Genomic DNA, 22,519 nt, shown 5'->3' with positions numbered 1-22,519 from the left:
TACCAGACTTCACAAACATTGCGAAGCGTAACGCAACGGAGCACATGCAAGAAACAATAGTAACTATTATCCATATTGTTACAAATCAAAACGCAGATTTTGCGTAGTGTTGATACAAATCGTTGCAAAATGACTTCCTTTGTCAAGAAGCGTATAGAAATAACATATTTCTCGGGAAAAGGTTAGGGGTTTACTTTTAGAGAATTTGTAGTTTTACTAGTTAGTTACACTGTGCACCTAGCGCTTACGAGTTGTGCGGTGAACAGCTGTATGTTTGGCCGTGGCAGACAAGTGTTATTTGTTGTTAGTGATTATATGATGAAGTTTATAGTGAATTAAACATATGACTTTTTTACAGTTTTTGTTGTGCGTGCAATATACGGAATAACGTCGACTTATGAGTGCAAGTGATAGCTGACATGACACTCGAAGACCCTTTCTTTGTTGTAAAGGAGTAAGTAATATCATTTTACACTACAGCAAAGTGTACATTCTAAATTATAGATCCTACAGTTGATGCTCATATCACATAACTTTAAATAACATGACATGTAAACATTACAATTTTAAAGAGAGGGTGCTAAATAACAATTGACTTCACTGTAAGAATAACCCTTGTACTATATTTTTCTTTCTTCATAAACATTCTTTAAGAGTTTATGCGGCAAATAAAAATGATATAATAAGGGCAGCGAAGTGTATTATACTATTCACACTATATTAATTCCTTTTCTTTTTCCTTTCTTTGTTTTACTGCCTTCGTTCAGGGATCAAAAAGTTAAGTTTCTGTCCGTGGTTAAGGGTGCATTATTTTTGTTTCATACACAGTCCGAATGAAACCTTACGTTTAGAACCATTTCGAAGAAAATTGATAATCTAGATTGAGAATATTAAAGCCGTACTTGACGGAAAATACTGAAATGATTTAGAAGAAAGTTAATATCAAAGAAGTAAATTTTGTGTGGGTTCTTTCGGAGAACACGCGTAGAAAGAATAATACTATCGGTAGCATAAAGCACCATAGTCGAACATTGTCTGCTCTGTAAGCTTATGAAAGGTACTAGAAGCGATAGTAACCCAAATGTCACTCGCTTCTGTGTCTTCGATACCTCAATGCTACTTTCTTATTCGCTCGCTCTGGCTCCAGTACCCTGTAGCCACGATCCTCTCTTGAAAATGTACTAGTAATAGTATAAATTCCCTAACATGGTAACGTGTTTTGAGTGCATCGATTTTGCAAACTTTTTCTTAAAAAAAAAAAAAAAAAAAAAAAAAAAAAAAAAAAAAAAAAAAAATCTGTATTTATCATATGGTATGGGTAGATACGCGTCCATTCAAAACAGTTAGAGGTAATAATATCCAGAGATAGGACGATGTGAGTGCAACACCTTACACTTGTTTTAGGGTTGCCAAGTTTTACTAATTGGCAGTCTGCACAAGTGGAACACACTGGCCGAATATGAGCATATCACCGGTTCATCATACCCAAAGGATGAAGCTAATTTCCCATAAGCCATGTTCCCAATAGATAATCCAATGAAACTTGTATTTGTTAAAGTACTACATGAGAGTCATTCCATATGAAATCACCAAATTTGAAACTAAAATGTGGTTCATATGTTTTAGATTTTCTTCAAATTTTGTACAAATGTTCTGGTATCCAAACATAGCACACCTGTCAAATTTTACAGCTCTACCTGGAAGGGGACTGCTGTAGGAGCCATTTGAAGTTTGGAGGTTTTGTGCAAAAAGCATCTAAGTCCGCCTTCGACTTAAAGTACTGAAACCGCTAGATTTCTGGAGATATTGAAGCTATTTGAAAATGGTTTTCACTAAAATAATCTTAGAATTTGTAGAATTTAAAACATTGTAGTACTGAACTGCCAAGTGGGGTTAAGCATATGAATTTCGCCATCAAAGAGCAAAAAAGAAGAAAAAATAATGTCAAAATTTGGCAACTATTTCTGAAAAAGGCCCACCTAACACCAACTTCAAATTTTCAAAATAAGTAGCTCTGGTGTTCCTCTTTAACATATAAAAAAATTAGGAGGGTATTTTTTGGTATGTTCAAGAATAACAAATTATGGCACAATGTAAGTTGAGGGCGGGTTTAGGTACTTTTTGCACAAAACCCCCAAATTTCCAATGTCTGTTTCAAATTTTCTGTGTTGAAAATGTTTATAATTGTCAAGACTGAGGTGACTGAATAAATGAATTGTGCCAAAAATCTGAAAGTACCATTGCTAAAAGAACTCAGATTTTGTCATTAGTTCGAAAATCATTGGCGACTATGAAAACTATTGAAACATTTCATACAACCGAATATCTCGTTCGTAATGCCCAGAAGATCTGAAAGGAGCATTCTATTTTAGCCAAACCTGGTTCTAAGAAAGGATATAGTATTCCTGCAAACACCTTTAATTTAGTCACAGAATTTTACAACAGTGATGAAGTGCCCTAAAATGCTAGATTGAGTGTCACTGTCAGTAAGCATTTTACCATCAAAGAGAAAAAGGAAGAAAAAGTAATGTCAAGATTTTTCAATTATTTCTGAAAAAGGTCCACCTAACATCAACCTCAAATTTTCAAAATAAGTAGCTCTGGTATTCCTGTTTATCATATAAAAAAATAGTTGGGTTTTTTTGATATGTTGAAGGAAAAAAAACGTAATTCAAGTCTCATATTATTTAATTTTCTAGTAATACGACTTGCATGGCTAAGTATGTTCCTCTACAATGGTTGATGATTCTTATGAAAATAATAATAATAATAATAATAATAAACAAGTAGAAACTCTTCCTTAAATGTAATTTATAAAGCTATTTTAAAACAAAATATGTGCCTATTACGCAGCCTATATAGTGCTGTTTGATTTAATAAAAGAAACACTGAACAATAGTGAACTATCGTTATATAATACACAAATAACATTTACATGTTTGGTTGATTCTAAGTAATTTGAAATAGTGAGCCTAAGATCTCTCATCACCAATTTTAAAGAAGGTCTTCTCAGTAGCTTGAATTTCTTCTTCAGAAATGTTATAATTTCTGCCAATACCAGTTGAAATACTGGGTACCCCAATATTAATGATGCAGTTTTCGTATGGAATCCAGCATGTGTCAGGTGGTTTTGGCCAGAAAAACATTTTCGTGAGTCCATGAGGATGAAGGAAATTCAAATTAGTCGCGATGTTCCTGTGAATTTTCAACTGTTTTTCCAATCCATTTCTCTTCAGAAATGCACGCAATAAATTGCTCACATGAAAGATTAATGTCTTTCAATTCTGCTCAAGTATTTAGAGTGAATGTTGTCTTTGAAGAAGATACACGACTGACTTCAAGCTTCAACAGGCGGATGTGTTCATAATGATGAATTTCACGCGTCTCTTGCAACGTTATGGCTTTTCTAGTCTCTTTTTGAAGCATTGAACAAAGGTTTCCACCACATTCCAGCATAAAAAAAAAAGCGTTTGGTTATAGTTGGTTATAGTTTGACATTGGTTGTAGTTTGAGAAAATTCGAAGAAATCGGCAACAGTAACAATCCGGTCATCCAGTGACCTCTATAAACTAGTATGTCTACACATTTCAGCGTCTCAACTATGTCATCGCAGACACTTTTGCCGTGCCTTGTGGCAAAATAGTTCCACTCACAAGTGAGTCCAAAAACACTCATGCAGGCATAAGATGACAGTTTTTTTTTTTTTTAATAATCTTTATATCGGGCTGCTGACCCATCTCCAAAGTAGATAACGTGTTTAATTTGAGGAAAAACATCGTTAACATACATCAAAGGAATAACTTGGAAAACATAAAATGTAACTGTATCGTGCTTTAACATATCACTGACACAACGTAGTGAAACATTTGATAACAGAAGTTACAGGATCTCTTAGGATGTTGCATTTAAAAAGATTAGAATGTTATACAGTTGAGTAGATTTTGGTCCAGTGCTACACTTAAACTTCATCTTGAATAATGCAGGAGTAGTTTTCAGCAAAATTAACTATAATTAAGCATGATTTGTCATCCAAAGTCTCTGTTGTGTGTATTTGAAGTAGTTGCTCTGGGATTTGGCTATGAAGTGATGCTGCGCTAATTTGTCATTTTATTCCTACCAAAATCTCAATGAAGTCGTCTGTATCTTTAATCATTGTCTCCATTTCGGTTCTGTCAGTTTGAATCCATTGTTTGTACTTATAAGTGAGCCAGTTCTTTTAATGCACGAACGAGATACTCTGTTTGAAAAGTTTCAATAGTTTACATAGTCGCCAATGATTTTCGAACTAGTGACAGAATGTGAGTTCCTTCAGCAATGGTACTTGAAATTTCAGATTTATGGCACAATTCATTTATTCAGTCACCTCAGTCTTGACAATTATAAACATTTCCAACACAGAAAATTGGAAACAGCCATTGAAAATTTTGGGGGGTTTTGTGCAAAAAGTGCCTAAATCCGCCCTCAACTTACATTGTTCCATAATTTGTTTATCTTGAACATACCAAAAAACACCCTCCTAATTTTTTTATATGTTAAAGAGGAACATCAGAGCTACTTATTTTGAAAATTTGAGGTTTGTGTTACGTGACCTTTTACAGAAATAGTTGCCAAATTTTGACATCTTTTTTTTTTTTCGCTTTGATGGTGAAATTCATATGCTTAACCCCACTTGGGAAGTTATTTTCTACAATGTTTTAAATGCTACAAATTCTAAGATTATTGTAGTGAAAATCATTTTCAAATAGCTTCAACATTCAGAGATCTAGCGGTTTCAGTACTTTAAGTCGAAGGCGGACTTAGGTGCTTTTTGCACAAAACCCCCCAAATTTCAAATGGCTCCTACAGCAGTTCCCTTTGAGGTAGAGCTGTAAAATTTGACAGGTGTGCTATGTTTGATACCACAACATTTGTACAAACTTTGAAGAAAATCTAAAGCACATGACCCACCTTGATTTATTGATTTCATATGGAAAGGCCCATGAGTTAATACGAAACACCATATTAGATTGGGCAAAGGGCAAACAGAGGCGCGAAAATTGAATTTTGAATCAACATTATCATCTGTGGGGAAAGTACAAAAATAGGCATAACTTTTCTTCTTTTCTTTTAACCTCAACTTCTGTGTGTTTATTATACATTTCAATAGTACTTAATAAGACCTCGCTTACATTCGCCTTGGGGAAATGTACCATTGGTGAGCTGTGGTCGATCAAAATTGGACTAAAATGATATTTTAAACTTAAAAGCTAGTATGATAAGGCAAATTACATGGTCGAGTGGTCGGCGCAGTTAGACTGCAAGGGTCTTCGGGTCGAACTCCTTCCACTTCACATTTTTTCTATACAATCGAGTTTAGCACTTTAAAAGAGAAATAAAGTCTCACTTATTTCATACGACACACAGGTGGGCAGCGTAATTGAACTGTATGACAGAGGTCTTGTGATCAAATCCAGATCACCTCCAAATTTCTCAAAATCGTGTTGTGTGAGCTGTGATATCTCCTGAGGATAGGTGAGAGTTAGATTAGGGTTTAAGTTACCTGTTCGGTAGCGGTTAAGTTGAGAGTACACAGGAGAGCAACATTAGAGAATAGTGCAATGACCTTTGAATGTGTAGAAAGCTTGCGCAAACTAAGTGTCCTTTTTGTACAATCAATATTAACCAGGGTTGGCTGGTTTAAACCAGTTGGTTTAAACCAAACAACAACAACGAAAAATGCTTTAAATCGTGTGAACTGCATGCTGACGTTTCCACATATCAAACCATCTGCATTAGTTTTTCTCCTTTTCACCTCACCAAAACACAAGAAACACTTGCAACATTAGCTTGTTTCCGGTTCGTTGAACAGAAGTTATGAACCATTGAACCGTATACAAACAATGAATAACATAATTGATTGTGATCTTAAACATGTTAGCCATAGAGTCACATCGATATCTCGATAGTAGATATACATTTTGGATCGAAATTTACAAATGTCACCCGCATGTTTTGTAAGTATTTTGGGTAATTTAACGTCCCTCATAGGTGTAATTCAGAACGGTAAAAATATTCTTAAAATTCGGGAAGTCCTGCCTACTTCGGGATAGGTAGCAACCCTGACTTACATCACTTCGGTACATTCATATATAGTCATTACCACATTTAGGATAAATAAATCCCGCACCACCACTAGGATGAAACGAGCCCGGGGCGTCAAGTTTGAAGGTTACGTAGCTGCCTTGCCGATTACTGCGGCTGTATTCTAATATTTTTAACGGTAAAGAGTACTATCATAATACAAGTTTTAAAAAGCCCATTAAAAAAAAAAGTTCATATTAGAATATCTACTGACCACTGTAGTTTAACCTTAATATGTATAGGGACCTATTGTCAATATGCATGGTGAAAAATTGAAAGGGCATAATGGCGTTCATAGAATATGTAGTTTGAAGTCTTTCAGAACTGATTTTTGGAAGAAATGATATATAGATATTAGCATAATGTGATAATAAGACCTGCATATTCTGCCCGATCGAGAGTGCAATTGAGTTTATTCTTGTTGACTAATACAATACTTGTACCAAAGCTGTAAAGATAACCTTCGCAATAATGGATAAGTCAAGTAACTTTGTTACTTCCGCTCTCAATCTAAGTGCAAGGATTTAAAAATCACATTTTCGGTTTCAAACAATACGTCTGCTAGTGCTAGATAAAGAAAGCATAGGCCGGTGTATGTTTTACTTTAATTGCATGTAAATGTTTCCCTCCTTACTTATCTTTGATGTATTTGCTCTTTATAGTTTCCTTTTTTCAGAAACTTTTGAAAAAAATTGCCATTCTCTCTTCCATTGTAATATTTATAAGGCAATACAAAACAACCATTTTAAAGTTCCATATATACACCTCACATCTTTAAAACGCACCGGAAACGAATGAACATCAAATAGTGGCGGAAATACATCATAGGTTTATAATAGATGCTACCTGATATTGATTTCTTATTTTTGCATAATCCGGTAATACTCATTTGAGTAAAGCTATAGTATACAAGATACTAAATGTAACCTGTTACCGTAAAAAGTTTCTTCTTTGTAAAACCTAAAAATTAATATTTTTTCTGGTGATATAATCTTACCTTCGTTTATGCAAACATGAGCTCCAAAGATAATTAATGTAACGAAGGTTTCATTTCAGCTGAAGGAGCCTTTAAAAGGGAATATTCTTTCAATGTTGCGCCCATAATTTTTGTGCTTTTCAGTAGTGAGATATCTATTCAGAACTTCAGGGTATCCGACGAGGTTTAATGTTTCTCATTTTATTTTAGTGGCTTAAAGTTACTTGTTGTATAATCGTCTTCGGATAAACCCATATAAAACTGCTTTTCAAAAATAACACAATAATGACCTTTTTATAGCTATACATGACCTATATTTGAATCAGACAAGATTTTTTTTTTTTTCTGTTGTAGAGCAAAGTTTGTTGTCTTTAAGGTACCGAGAAGAGTGTAGTCTATTGGTACTTGTCTAATATTGCTCCAGAGGATAATAGTTTTTTTTTTTTCTATAATATCATTGAATGATACTAGATCACTTCTTACGTCCACTTAGTGAAACAGACCAACAAATAACTTGTATTTCCTTTGTTCAATTGTACTGCATACTCGATAGTGCATGCAATTTAGTTCAATGTCCACGTTAGTAAAAGTAAAATTCGAAGAGAGATTAAAAGAAAAGGAACCAAAATTCTTATTAGAGGGATTTTAAAACTGAATTAAAGTATTAGTTTGTCTTTGGGAGTTTTCATCTCAAGTACCCTCAACATTGCTGGTTATGACGTTGATTTTGATAATACTTAATTATAGTTTCACTTTTCATTAGTGTCGATACTGAAGACAGCCGTTCAGTTATAGAGAAAACTGAATCCGTTACTGTGTTTGCCCTTCCTTTATTGCTATTTCATGGCATTATACTACGTACAGTAGAGCGTCGATTATCCGAAGTAATTGGGGGACATGGGTGTTCGGAAAACTGGTTTGTTCGGATAATCGAACTGTACATGTTTATTTGCCAAAAAAAAGTACTGTACAGTAAATTTATTCATAAAAAGAAGTGTGCTGATTGTTGAAACACAGCGACTGGCGGCTTGGCCGGTTAGCAGCGCCTTATGAATGCCCCATTAGAAGCAATGTTCCGCCAGCGGTGGCTCAGTGCGGCGACTACTGTGGGAAACTTGGTTTGGGAGTGAGGGGGATGATGGACGGTAGGGTGGGAGAGTAACAGGTGCGAGCGAGTACACAGTTCGGTTAAACGGTCGTTCGGTTGACCGACGTTCGGATAATCGACGCTCTACTGTACTATCATTCGGCTCAGCTGGAAATTGTGCTTCATATGTCTTAAGTTCTGCGTATTTTTAATTTTCAAAGTGGGCTTCAACAAGGCATTACATTTGAATACCACGTTTGCTGCATACTTTTCGTGGTTGTTAAGATTTCTTTGTGGTTATTATTTCATTATTATTTATGACAGAAGTGTAGTTAAGTGACTTTAGTTCAAAAAGTCGATTTATTAGACACTAATTTTTGGAAAAATAAAGATAAAATATTCTACTGCAATTACAACATAATGTAAACAAACATGATGAAGCAAATCTACTCCATAAGATATTTATTGATCGTCTGTAATGTAAATACTTATCCAGAACGAGTTTCTGATAAGGTGATAAATTTGATTTTTTTTTTCGAATGATTGATTAAAAGTCAGCTTTCATTTCCAGTTCCGCGTAATGAATCTATCTACATATATAAAATTGAAAATCACAATGTTTGTTTGTGACTCTAAATCTCCTGAACCGCCCGACCGATCTCGATCAAACTTGTAACATGGATGAGGTTCGAGGCTGGACTGGTTTTAGGTTATTCACTTTGATGGTAGAACTGAGAGGTGGGGGAGGGGATATAGAAAAATAAATAAAACTTAATAACACCTGAACCACTCTACCGATCTTGTTCAAATTTTCAACATAGATGAGGTTTAAGCCTGGAATCGTTTTTGTGATTCAAATTTGACAGAACAACGTAGGGGAGAAGGAGGGGAGATATGTAAAAATTAATTTATACTGAAAATGACTATTTTTGTAACTTAATAACTCTTGAACTATCCGACCAATCTCAATCAAATTTTCAAGATACATGAGGTTCGGATCTGGAAACATTGTTGTAATTTCATTTTAACGGTAGATCCTAGGGGAGGGGGACGTATGAATAAAAACTAATAAAACCTAATAACTTTTGAACCATTCAACGAATCTGGATCAAATTTTTAATGTATATGAGGGTCGGGAATTGGGTGTTTTTTTTATCATTTCACTTTGACGAGCCAACCTAGGAGAGGGGGAGATACATGTAAAAAAAAATTAATTAAAAATAAAATAGAAAATGACTGCCTTTGTGACTTCATCACTCTTGAACCACCCAACCGATCTCAATCAAATTTTCAACATACATGAGTTTAGGGGCAGGAATTACTTTAGGCTATTCACTTTGACGATGCAACGTAGGGGAGGGGAGAGATTTTAAAATGATCGAAAATGACCGATATTACTGTTGAATCCATAGTTCTCGAGATCGATGAGAGAAACAGTGACACTTCTGATGCTCTTTCAATCCAAATTCAACCCTGATAGTCGGGGAAGGGGAGGGTACAACGTAGGGAGGGAGATAACATTTAAAATGATTGAAAATAACTAATATTAGCGTCGAATCCATAGTTTTAGGAGTAGTTGAGATTAACAGTGACAATTCTGATGCCGTGTGCCCTAGTACGGAGGAGGGGGAGCTATATATAATAATGATCGAAAATGAATAATATTAGTGTCTAATCGATAGTTTTCGGGATCATTCAGATGAAGAGTGACATTTCCGATCCGGTTTAAATCCAAAATCAGCTCCACCACTTGGGAGAGGGAGAGAAAGAGATTTATAAAAATGATCAAAAATGGCCACTATCAGTGTCGAATTTATAGTTTTCTGGGTCGCTTAGATGAACAGTAATACTTTCGATCCCGTTTAAATTGAAATTAAACCGCACAACTTCGAGGAGAGGGAGGAAGAGATATTTAAAAATGATCGAAAATGACCTATATTAGTGCTGAATCCATATTTTTTGGGGTCGCTGAGATGAACGGTGACACTTCCGATGCCATGGCTCGCAACATGGGATATATATATATATATGGTCGTGGTCGCCGAGATGAACAGTGACACTTCTGATGCTGTTTAAATCTAAATTCAGTCCCACATCTTGGGGGAGGGGGGAAGGGAGATACATAAAATTGATAAAGAGGAAACCCTATTACTGTCGAATTCATAGTTTCCGGGGTGGCTGAGATGACACTTTCGATCCCATTTAAAACCAAATTCAGCCCCGCAACTTGGAGAAGGGGAGATAATAAAATGGTCGAAAATGACCAATATTAGTGTCAAATCCATGGTTTTCGGGGTCGCTGAGATTATCAATGATCTTTCGGATGCCATTAAAAACATAACAGCATATTTCACGGGTACTAAACACGAGACGGAGTTGTATATTTAAATTTTCATTTAATCGAGCGAAGCGGGTTATATATGCTAGTACCAGATAAACAATAACTTATTCCTGTATGACTGTATAAATAACACAGTTCCTTCGCAAGATGTGTCCAGTCCAATTGGCTTTCCTACGAAGGATAGTGGCTAAAAACCTCCTCTTGTCTCCTATCCGTTTTAAAATATTTCCGTTTGATACTCTCTCTGTCTATTTTATCTCCTCCACTTCCCCCAACACCTCGTTTTGAAGCTTTCTAAATGTTTCTTTAACTTCTGTAATGTCCAAGTGTCTGAACCATACAGTTCAATACTCGATATATAGCACTTGACCAACTTACGTTAGTCTAATATTAAGCCTGCCAGTTAAGAGTGATCTTTTCTTGTTGAATGCTTCTTTGACTATAACAATTCTTTACCTTGATCTCTTTGGTGCAGTAAGCGTTTCTCGTTAAAATACATCTCAGGAATTATCAACCTCTTCAAGTTCTCTTTGTTCTATTCTGACCCGTAAGGGCACGTTTCCACGGGATATTCTATGACTTACGATTTTTCGATGCTGATTTCCATTCCATATATTTTCCCAGTGTCAACTATTTTATCCATCATCTCCTTTAGTTCTTCTACGTTTCTAACTATAACAGGGTGTCTATCGGTCACGAATGTCACGAAAAAGTCACGAAATCAGAAAACGGTCATGAAAGTCACGAAATTTAGCTTTTGGGTCACAATTTTTTTTAATTGTAGAAATGTAAGTACAGATTCAGAAATTTTGTTCTATAAAATGTCAAATTTCACTACCAAAAATGTCTACCGTCGGCTTTAGACGCTACCAAATCGCAAGCAAAGTACGTTTCTATCGCATGGAGGAAAATTCGGCCTAATTCGCACCCAAATTCGCTCTTGAAAATATTAGGAAATTTTATGTTTTGGTGAAGAAAAGGTCACGAAATTTCATTTTGGAATTTTAGTAGACACCCTGTATAATAACCGTGTCATCTGTATACGCGATCTTGTTAATGATGTGCCCTCCAATGTTGAGATCTCCAGTCCCCATTAAAGGGACACGGTGACTCAATAGTAGAGCGTTTACCTCTGGTGCCTGAGGTCCGTGATTCAATATCCGGCCAAGTGATTTTGTGGTGGACAACATCGTCTCTGTGGGCTTTCTCGGGGTACTTCCGTTTCCTCCTAATTCTCATTTCACCAGTTCTTACATAATCTTTCACTTAGCCTAAAGAACATATCCGTGGGACGTTAAAAGAGTTCATTTTTAATCCTCATTAATGCTTTCTTCATTAAACATTCATTGTAAATGTTAAATTATTGGGGCGACACACTACATCCTTGTCTGATACGTCTTTCTATCTCCACACTATTGGTTTCTCCTTCATTCAAATGCAACTTCACTCGTTATCCAGTGTACAGGTTGCGAATGAGTCGTTGGTCTCTTTAGTTGAGCCCGATTTCTGTAACTTTTCAGAAGTTTGGTCCAATTGACCCGGTCGAAAGCTTCTTGCCAGTCGATGAAGCACAAACACGACTCTTCCTTTACGTCAAGAACTCATTCTGATATAATTCTCATCAACCCAGTATCATCTCTGGTGACTTTCCCTTTCCGGAATCCAAATTGGTCTTCCTCCGTCATCTCTTCTACCTTACTTTCCAGCCGCCTGTTCAGTATGCGGGCAGTAATGTTTCCAGTGTGAGAAATACGGCTAATGGTTCTGTGATCGCTGCACTCCTTTGCTTGTTTCTCTTGGTTAGTGTAACTATTATAACATCGAGAAAATCCTTTGGCCATTCTCCATTCAAGTAGATCTTGTTAATAAGTGAAGTCAGTACTGTCATTGCATTATCTGCTAATCCAGCGTTTCCCAACCCTTTTCAACTTGCGGCACACTAGGGATGTAACTTAAATTTTCGCGGCACATTTATAGATATTATTATTTGTATATATAAAATACCGTGGTATTTTTTTTTTCTGTGATTACTGATCTCACAGAGAACAAACCTCGATCACTGGTTTTCCCCTGTGGTAAATCATTATTTTTCATTGTAATTTAAAAATAGAAAACAATTGCAATGAAATATTAAACTCAGGTTTTCAAATATACGCTTTCTTTTTCGAAAACTGTATCCAACCTTTCACTAAGAAGGAAGATTACTAAATAACGAACAAACAAACAAACTTCTTTTACTTTTGGAACACAAATGTAGGTAATTTGTATGCATGTTTGCTTTGTCGAAAGGATTGAATGATATTTTAAAATTTCAAGATACGAAATAGTCTGCAACAATAAAGGTGCAATAATGGTCATAACAATGATAACAAATACATTTTTCAACATTAAAAATGTACAGAAAAGTAACACGGTATGACACTTAAAATTGTAGATTCATAGTAGAGGTTCATAGTAATGTGAAATACAAACATACATTTTTCCCTATGTTTTGCAATTTGATTGCTTTAGAATTAATCACTTTGTTCCGATTTGCTCACGGCATACCAGCGGCCCATTCACGGCACACCGGTTGGGAAACGCTGTCCTAGTCTCTTGAGCAAATCTGGTGGTATGTCGTCGTCTCCAGTGGCCTTCCTCTTTTGCATGTCCAGGATGGCTTGTTCTACTTCACTTTTCAATATACTGATTCCTTTTTCTTTATCACCCACCTCTTCCTCTACTTCGATCGTTACGTATATCTTTGAAGCAGTTCTTTTATGTATTCCTCCTTTATATCTTATTGACTCCTTTCTGCTTTATTGATATTTTGTCACTGAATCATGTTACATTGGACTCTCTCTTAACTGCCCATTTTCGAAGAAATAAGTATTCTTTATTGTTAGTTACGCTTGGTGCTCCAGAATGATAATAAATGTACATACAGCAATGATAGAATAAGTACTGTACTTAATTCTGTATTGTAGGCTCAATCATACCTTTTCAGGTTTTTTTTTTTTTCCAATCAATACACGTATACCATAAATGTGTGGTAGTCTACTGTATTTTATTCAAAATACAGTATTTCGTTCAGTTAAGTGTTACTGGAGCAGCTTGAGGTCGAAGCTTTTTATTTTAGAAGAAAAATTATTGAATAGTAATACTATGCTTTCTTTCTTTTCTTTCTTTTTTCTTTTTTTTTTGAACTGTTATGGAGATACTATACAATTTGGGGCTATGAAATAATGATTTTTGTTTTAATCCACTTTTATTTTATTTTATTTTATTTATTTATTTATTTATTTATTTTTTTAAGTCGACCAAGGTCGATCCGGTCCCGTGGTGTCGGTTAGCATGAAAATGAAATGAAATGAAATCTTTTTGTTTATCGTCACACGATTGTGCCTTTTAGGCTAGGAAGACGGATAATTAAGGCAAGTGAATGATGGTGGAGTGAGAATGTGGGAGGAAACGAGTGTGTCTGAGAATACCCACGGACACGATGTTCTCCACCACAAACTTATTTGGCTGAAAATCGAACCAGGAACTCCACACACCATAGGGTATGCATTCTACTACTGAGCCATTTTGTCCCTCTTACAGTTAACTAGGAGTCTACTGTATTTTTTGGTTAGTAGGTGCTCCACAATATTGTTAGCCCCGGGTCTCTAAATGTGTAAATCCTTGCCTATTTGTTTTAGGCCGCGCGAAGAGTGGGCATTTTAGCTAGTTAGTAACAAATATTGCCAGTATTCTGTTTAGTATTCCGTGATAATTTGTTTCCGAATGTCATCTCGGTGTACGGCCTTGGATGTTCTTGATATGAACACCTTTTTACTTAGGAGTGTATACGTTATTTATACATATTATATAATATTTACGCCAGTCGTAGTTATACAGTAGATAAGTGTATAATTGGTTAATAAACTGAACATGGGGCCGCGGTGGCTTAGTGGTGGAGCGTTCACCTCTAATGCTTGGGGTCCCGGGTTCGATCCCAGCCCCCACCAAATGAACTTTGTGGTGGACAAACATCGTGTGCATGGGTTTCCTCGGGGTTCTCCCGTTTCCTCCCACTTTCTTCATTCCACCATTTCAATTCATTACTCATAATCACCGTCTCCTGTAGCATATCCATGGGACGTAAAACTCAAACATTTCATTTCATTTTCATAAACTCCACATTTCATTGTTTCTACGCTTTATTATTTTTTTTTTTCTGCCTGTCTTTGAAAACATATCGAACGGAGCGGTTGTTTTCTTACGTCATTCGAATGCGTGTTTGTCGACTGATTAATATTTTTCTTGTTCACGTTGCTTTTCGAACTGATATTGTAGTCCTTATCACTTGTATATGTCTTTGGCGTCACCAAAAGTATTTGAAAACATGCATTGTACGTCAGACTGAGTAACTTCGTCTTTTCTTTCTTTCTTTTTTAAAAGTGACTCACAACTTAAATGTAAATACAATGAGCTTTCATTTATTTAAACAGACTAACAATTTATTCATAATATATCGTTGAAAGTAAAAATCATTAGGGCCTACCTTATACTCTACAGCAGGCAATATTCTAGTGTCTGGGTATTAATTTTATCTTCAACACAATCCTAATGATTTTCATGAACTGGAGCTAGTCTTCACCATTCGAATGCAAGAAACCGATTTACCGTTGTCTTTTTTTTTTTTTTTTTTTTTTTGAAAATTCGTCTAGAAGCGACTTTAATATTTATTTAGTAGTTTTGGAGAGGAGGATGCTGTAAGGGGATTAAGGTGCTCGATTTAGAAACTCGTGTCGTCTCTGAATCACGTCAATTAGTTCATAAATAACCACAATTGAAAACTGTGACTGTCTAAGAAATAGTTCATTCACCAATATCTTGAAATGCTAAATTTTAATTTATTAAACTTTTGATTTTTACTGTAGTTTTGTGCGATGTTAGCTGTAAACAATGTATTGAGATACAAAAAAAGTTTCAACAGATTTATACGTTTCATAGTTCATAATCTAAGTCTATGCTACACATCGAGGCGTGGCTAGCTCATTTCTTCTATGAAATATTAATGAAAGGTATTTTGTTGATAGAGGGAAGTTTATTCTCGGATAATTTCTAGAAGTATGGCATGAAACATTTCTTTCAGAAATGGCCAAAAAGAGCGATTTACTAATACGATAAGTTTGGTAGAACGGTTTTCTCGGACACATCTATGATAGTATTTGATAGAACTTCAGAGGTAGGCATCACCAGTGATTTACAGTGTTTGAAAAGGAGCACATTCCTTGCATTTCGTTCAGTTTTATAATAGAACGCGAACGAAAAAAAAAAAATCAGTTTCCATTTGTTCCGTTTTCGGTCTACGTTCTGTGAAATATATTTATGCTTGTAATCCTTTACTCTGAAATATCGACTGTAAACCGACACTGCAGTTTTTCTTTCTTTCTTTTTTTTTCTTTTTTTTTTTTTTTTTTGCATCGTTTGCACTTCGATATCTTATCTTGGCTGGCTTTAATTATCCTCGAAGTTCATTGTCTCCATATGGGTCACTACTTCGATCCTGAGTATAACGCAATTGGACCCCCCACTCCGCACATCCCAAGAAATTTAAGGTCCTACCATCAAAGAGTGAAGCAGTGTTACCAGATCTGAAGATTAAAAAGTAATGAGGTTGTGCTCTAAAAGTAGCGGATTATAACTATTTGTAGCCTAAACATAAAAATGTCAGATGTTTGGGTTGGCAATAGTCAGGCGGCGACCGCGATTTCAGTTGTTGGCGCTGGTGTATTAGGGCAAACTACATATTACATCAGTTGCAGTAGAAGTGCAGTGTGCAGTGAACTAGGTAGACGGTGATAGTATAAAATGGACGAATTTTCTGATTTTCAAGGAGACATCTGTGCTTAAGTCCAGTGTTCGAAGTGGAGAAAAAGCAGAGACGGTATGTTTTATTAAAGTTTTGACGAAACATACCGTCTATCTAAATGTTGAATAAAATGAGGGTATGTTACCTCATTTCTATTTACACAAAACCATAAAAGAGTTTCTCCGTAGTTACGGGGAGGCATGGTGAGTCTTTGCCCCTCCCCCAACTTTGAGAAAAAAATATATCCCCTTTAGTTGTCTTATAGAGAATTATATATGAAAAATCAAAACTGAGTTTTTACGTAACGATTTTAAACAATTCCCCACGAAAGAACTCACAGACCTTCACTCGATTGATAGGTATTCCAGACTCCCGGAAGGTTCATCTCCACAGCAGACAACCCCTAAATCGACCTATGCTCAAAACACGGCAATTATATGCATTAAGGCAAGAAGATACACACATACATAAGAAGGAAACAAATTGACTATGACACAACAAAATATAAAACGCTTAGTATAAAACGATAAGCAAAACAACAGTTTTAACACAAAACACTTCAGCAAAACAACATATTTTTTGAATGTATAAACTATATTTTTCTTGTAAATACGGAACTCAGTTATGTATTTCTTTATCATTGTAGATACAAAAGGAATCCCAGCAAACTCATAACAATATTTTCCGATTTCAGTTTAAAGGAGTAGTATCTTCAATACAGTTTTTTGTTTGGATTCTGCCAATGACTCATTCCTTTCTGTTATATGGCCCTTATCTGCAACCAATACAACCAACACGAGAATTGAATGGGTGAGTTGAAAAAGGAACATATTCCAAAAACCTCAACTTCCAAACACTGGGTGGAAACATGAAAAAATTCCAGAAATATCTTCGATTTTTCACACATACGTTCCCGTAGACTTCAGTAAAGATGACCTAAAATTAATGATTGGGTTCCTTGTTCCTCTCAAGCGGTGTAGGTACATATAAAATGAATATAACCATCCCAGTTTAGCTTGCCTATTTTTTGGAATGTGTACCTTTTTCAACTCACTCGTTCAATTTTGGATTTAATCTATGGCCATTTAGCCCGTTACGTATGAGGGATGACGTCCTTTGGCGAGCACACTATCCGGGGAAAGGCAAGGAAGGAAGCGGTTTGGGACCTGTAAGTTAGGTACCATCCTGGTATGAATGAGGAAAACTTCATTTAGGATGGCTGGCCTGAAAAAGCTTTTTACACCTTTTCTACCGAGTGCCCTCACCAGGAAAACCAACACGAGTTCTTGCATAAAAGCAAGGAGTGAACTTCTTTTAGACACTAGGGCTGTTCCGATAATCGAGTAATCGATAACAATTCGATAAAATTTCAAAACCGTTTCATCGATAAAGAATTTTAATTTTATCGAATTATCGAACTTTCGAGACTCCCGAAATGTTTGAGACTCTCGAAATAATCGAGACTCCCGAAATGTTCGAGACTCTCGAAATGATTGAAACTCCCGAAATGTTCGGGACTCTCGAAGTGTTCGAGGCACTCGAAATGTAAGAAACATTAGACAACTTCGAGACACTCGAATTGTTCGAGAATCTCGAATTGTTTGAAAGCAGAAAATACAGAAATATATTAATATGATCGCATTTGTCGAGTCGCTTGAATATTTACAAAAGTTCAGGACTATCGGAGTGTTCGAAAGAAACGATGTATTCGAGGTTATCATAGCTGTATATAATATGTATTGCATATATGCAGAGTGTTCATTTTAAAACTTCTGTCCTTAGCAATGTAGTGAAGGAAAAGTTTTTCCCCACAGATCTGTAAAAGGTTTGAGCAGTCTGTCAGAAGAGAGAAAGAGGAAGAGAAAACACGCATCACCCGAATGGAATTGGAATCCAAGACAACATTAGTCTACTAATAGTCACTTTGCCGATTGCGCCAATAACGGGGAAGGCAGAAAAATAATTTTACATGTGATTTCGACAAATGCAACTTTGCAATAACTTATCAGATGAAAAAAGTTGTTTGACTAGTTTGGCTGCAAGAAGAAATCATTGGAGAGGTGAAGGAACCGAACTGTTCATCACTACTTTTGATAATACCCGAAATTTCGATAATACTCGAAATGTCGATAATACCCGAAACTTCGATAATACTCGAAATGTTGATAATACCCGAAACTTCGATAATACTCGGAATGTCGATAATACCCGAAACTTCGATAATACTCGAAATTTCGATAATACCCGAAACCTCGATAATTTCAAATACTCGAACGGTTTCGAGTAACCGATGACAACTCGATAAATTTTCACTCCCGAAGTTCGATAGGTCTTCAGCCTTATCGAACACCCCTATTAGACACCTCATTTTAAAAACAAAAGATAGGAAAATGTGACAAAAATGTCGATGTTGCTAACTTGAAATCTTTGACTTGCAAAGCTATTCGTCAATTATTGTGTATAAAAAATGGATTTATTAAAGGTATATTAGCATCTACTTTCGAGTGACGGTATGTCTTGATTACCGAAAAAACAGAGGCGGTATGGCATACCGTCTCACTTCGACCACTACTTAAGTCAGTTTTGTGGGCTCTGAAATACACATTACAAGGTTCACAGTATGTTTATTCACTGTTATTCCGCACTTCTTTAATTCATTTGCTTAATTCTTTGTCTGGGAGCTATAAATTTTCGAAGATTTATTATAACTCTATTATGTTAATATGGAAAATACAGTAAGAAAATTAAATATTTATGTTTACATAGCCCCACATAACTGAGCGACATGACAACAGCGCAAACTTAACAAAAGTCTGGTGTTGTCAGATCTGGAGATTTAAAAGTACTAAAAGAAGAATTGAACTAGTATCGAATATGTTAGTTTTAGTAAAACTGTTGTTCATTGTGAAAAGAGTGTTCAACAAACAAAATCTTGTATTGCATTTTATAAAAATGAAAAGTAGTGCATTTTTAAGAGTTGTAGCCTGCAGATAATTAAAAGTACCCAAAAAGTAGCGTGTCGCTCAATTTGAAATTTTGGTAGCGAGGGCGCTTAAAAATTGCCCAATCCGCTACTTATAGCTTATCTGGCAACATTGGGGCGAAGCAGTGACTTGTATGTTGTTTGGGATACAGAGAGATGATTGATTATTTCAAACGGGGAAAGGCAATCACAAGTGTTTATATTGCATCCGTAATTGCCAAATTACATATTATTACCATGAAGGAGAAACGTTGTGGAATGTTATTTCATTGCGATAATGCACCGCCCACACTTCCCAAGTTGCGGTGGCTTCAATTCGTGAATCAAAGTTGGAACGTGTCCCCCATGCCTCTATTCTCCGGATCTGGACCTCAGTTACTCATCTGTTCCCTAACCGGAAGAAGGTTCGGGGCAGACATTTTCGCAGTGATTTTGAGGGTATGGACACTGTGGGTATTTGGCTGCAGGATCAACTTAACATTTTTTTTTTTCCTGCTGGGAATGACGTGCTACAAGGCCGATTCAGAAAAGTGAGTTAATGTTACAGGGGGTTTTGTGCAAAAGTGACACTGGTTTGGTTTTTCTGCGAGGATTCCTTCTATGTCTGGATAAAGTCTGCTGAAGCACCATCGTGTGTGTTCATTCCTCGAAAATTAAGCAATCCGTATTCTTTTTTCTAAATTTGACTCCATTACTTTAAGGAAATTTCCCAAAACGGGATAGGATTTGAATTTTCCTCTTACATCTTCCGAACGACTTGTCCTATTGAAATACAACTTTTCATCATTACGCAGTACTCAAAGGCACCTGCAGTGGTGTGTCGCGAAATTCTAGAATTTAAACATCATAAAGCATAATTAGTTAAAATTTTGTGCCAAATTGTACCAGTCAACGCTTCTAGTGGCAACAACAATGCACAGTACTACGGAGGAAAGTCGAAAAGTTTTTCTCTTATTTTTTTCAAACGTGTAATACATTTTCATATTAAATCGAGTTCGAGCGATGCTGTACACTTTTCCTGGAACTGACCTAGTGTAACTTTCGATTTCTTCCACTGCACAGCGCTGTTATCAGTTGCCAAAGATGGCCAGATTTCTAAGGGCGGCCAATCTTTTGAGCAGCGAACTGCTATTCCTTTTCTATGGTGCAAGGGATACACAGCCACAAATATCCATTGGGAAATGAAGCCGATGTATAGGGACAAATGTTTAGGGGTGCGGAGGGTGCAGTGGTGGTGCAGGAGATTTGAAAATAGATAAGCAAATCTCCAGAACAACGGATGATTGGGCCGACCTCATTCCTGATATCAGACAACATTACACGTGTTGGCCAAATGGCGAAAACGGATTGACGAGTTTATCTGAAGGACACTACCAAGAAGCTTGTCACTCCTATGGTTGTGTTTAAGACATGGTCCACGATTCGTTGGGACACCGTAAGGTGTCATAACGGTGGGTTTCTTAGCTTTTAAACGATGTCAACAAGAGCAAGCAAATGGTCATATCATTGCACCATTTGCAGCGTTACGTCGAGGAAGGCAACAGTTTCCTGGACCTTGTCACTGGTGAGGAAGCGTAGATTACACTCCCGAGTAAAACAGCAGAGCATGGTGTGGACTCATTCCGCTCGCCAGTATCGAAGTTCCGAATTACACGATCGATCGTAAACTGATGCTCATAGTGTTTCGGGCATTACTCCTACGGGATTTCCTTTCAGGAGGTGAAACCATCAACGTAGAAGGTTACAGTCGCATATTCTCCTGTCGGGGAGCAGCCAGTAGGAAAAAGCGTCAAAGTATTTGGGATGTTGACAGCGTGGTTTTCCTCTATTACAAAGCACAACCAGGTGGCAGACAAAACAATCGTCGAACTTCATATTTGGGGATGGGAGATTATGGAGCATCCTCCTTATAGTCCAGATTTCACCCCTTCCCTAGTGATCACCATCGTTTTGGTCCATTGAAGAAGTTCCTGGCAGAACAGAGGTTCGCGAGCGACATCGAAGTGCAGAACGTTGTTCGTTGTTGGTTCCGTGAGCAGCCGGTCGCTTTCTACGCAAACAGGATCAAGGAACTTATGGTGCGATGGGAGAAGTGTCTCAGCAATGTGGTGCCCCAAATTATCGTAGAATGATGATTCATACGTTGTTTTGTTTAGAATCGAGTAGGCTTTCAGAAAGTAGGCCTACCAGTCAGATGTCCCTATCATGTACCCGAGCGGAGCAATAATCGCAAAAGTGGAATTTTTGGTAAAGAAATATCCCTTTTTTACCCGTTAGCTCCTCTGAACCGCTAATGATGTCATACCCCCTCTATGTTCCGACGCTCGGAAGCGTATAGACCCTTCCACGGCTTTCTTCAGTGTATCATTTCTTGTAAAATAAAGAACCGAAACTACAAATAGCTTTCTTAGTTCTCTTTTAATCTAATTTTGAAGACATTATCATTTCGTAGTAAAATCTACAATATATCTCAAAAGGGTTATGGTTTGTAATAAAGTAATAAATCAGTAGGCACAGAGGCATTGATTTTCCCTCCTACATAGTGTCACTAGTTTATAGAAACTTAGAGACTTACGATTTTATACTTTATATTATTATTAATTTTAAAAAAATCAAGTGTGTCATGTCGTCATGGGTGGTCAGTAAGGTATGCCGTCAGTCAAAAAAGGTTGGGAACCAGTATTGTATAAAATAAAACTATTAAACTATACAAACATTAATGGTTCAAATTAAAATAATATAAGGTTTCTCAAGTAGGAAAGAAAACAGAAGGCAGGAGGAGAGATGGAAATTTTTGTACTGTATTCCACTTGCGACCCTCTTTAAAATACTTTCTTCCGTTGCTGTCAGTGCTGTCAGCAATACTATGCATCATTGCTGTCAGTGGCAAAGAATATTGTCACATGTCACTTTGAAGAGTCAGTATAATTGGTTATTTTGGTAGTTATTGGTGCACTCCCCCTCGGACAATCCTGGATCCGGCCCTGGATGGATTATATGATAATTTAATATCAAATTTGCTATTATATTCTAGTTTTATGTCATTTTCTGACACACATGGCGGTTTCGGCTTTTGGACTTCACCGATCTAGCCAAATTTGGTGTGCCACGTAAATAGAGTTACCAGTTACCATCGTGACAATTTTGGTCAAAATTTATCATGTCGCTCCAAA

At 36.5% G+C, this 22,519-nt stretch overlaps 1 protein-coding gene across 1 annotated transcript in view; it reads left to right on the top strand.

Annotated features, from left to right (window-relative positions):
* Positions 1–227: 227 nt before the first annotated feature.
* Positions 228–22,519, top strand: part of Syx6 (Syntaxin 6) — a 143,262-nt gene continuing 120,970 nt past the window's right edge. The window contains exon 1 of the mRNA XM_081764903.1: positions 228–454. Coding sequence (XP_081621029.1) covers positions 420–454 — 35 coding nt within the window. The 5' untranslated portion in view covers positions 228–419. The remainder of the gene's footprint in view (positions 455–22,519) is intronic.

This window comes from Thermobia domestica, chromosome 7, assembly GCF_964235325.1.
Source record: "Thermobia domestica chromosome 7, izTheDome1.hap1.1, whole genome shotgun sequence".
Lineage (NCBI taxonomy): Eukaryota > Metazoa > Arthropoda > Insecta > Zygentoma > Lepismatidae > Thermobia > Thermobia domestica.
This window is presented reverse-complemented; position numbering and strand designations above follow the sequence as displayed.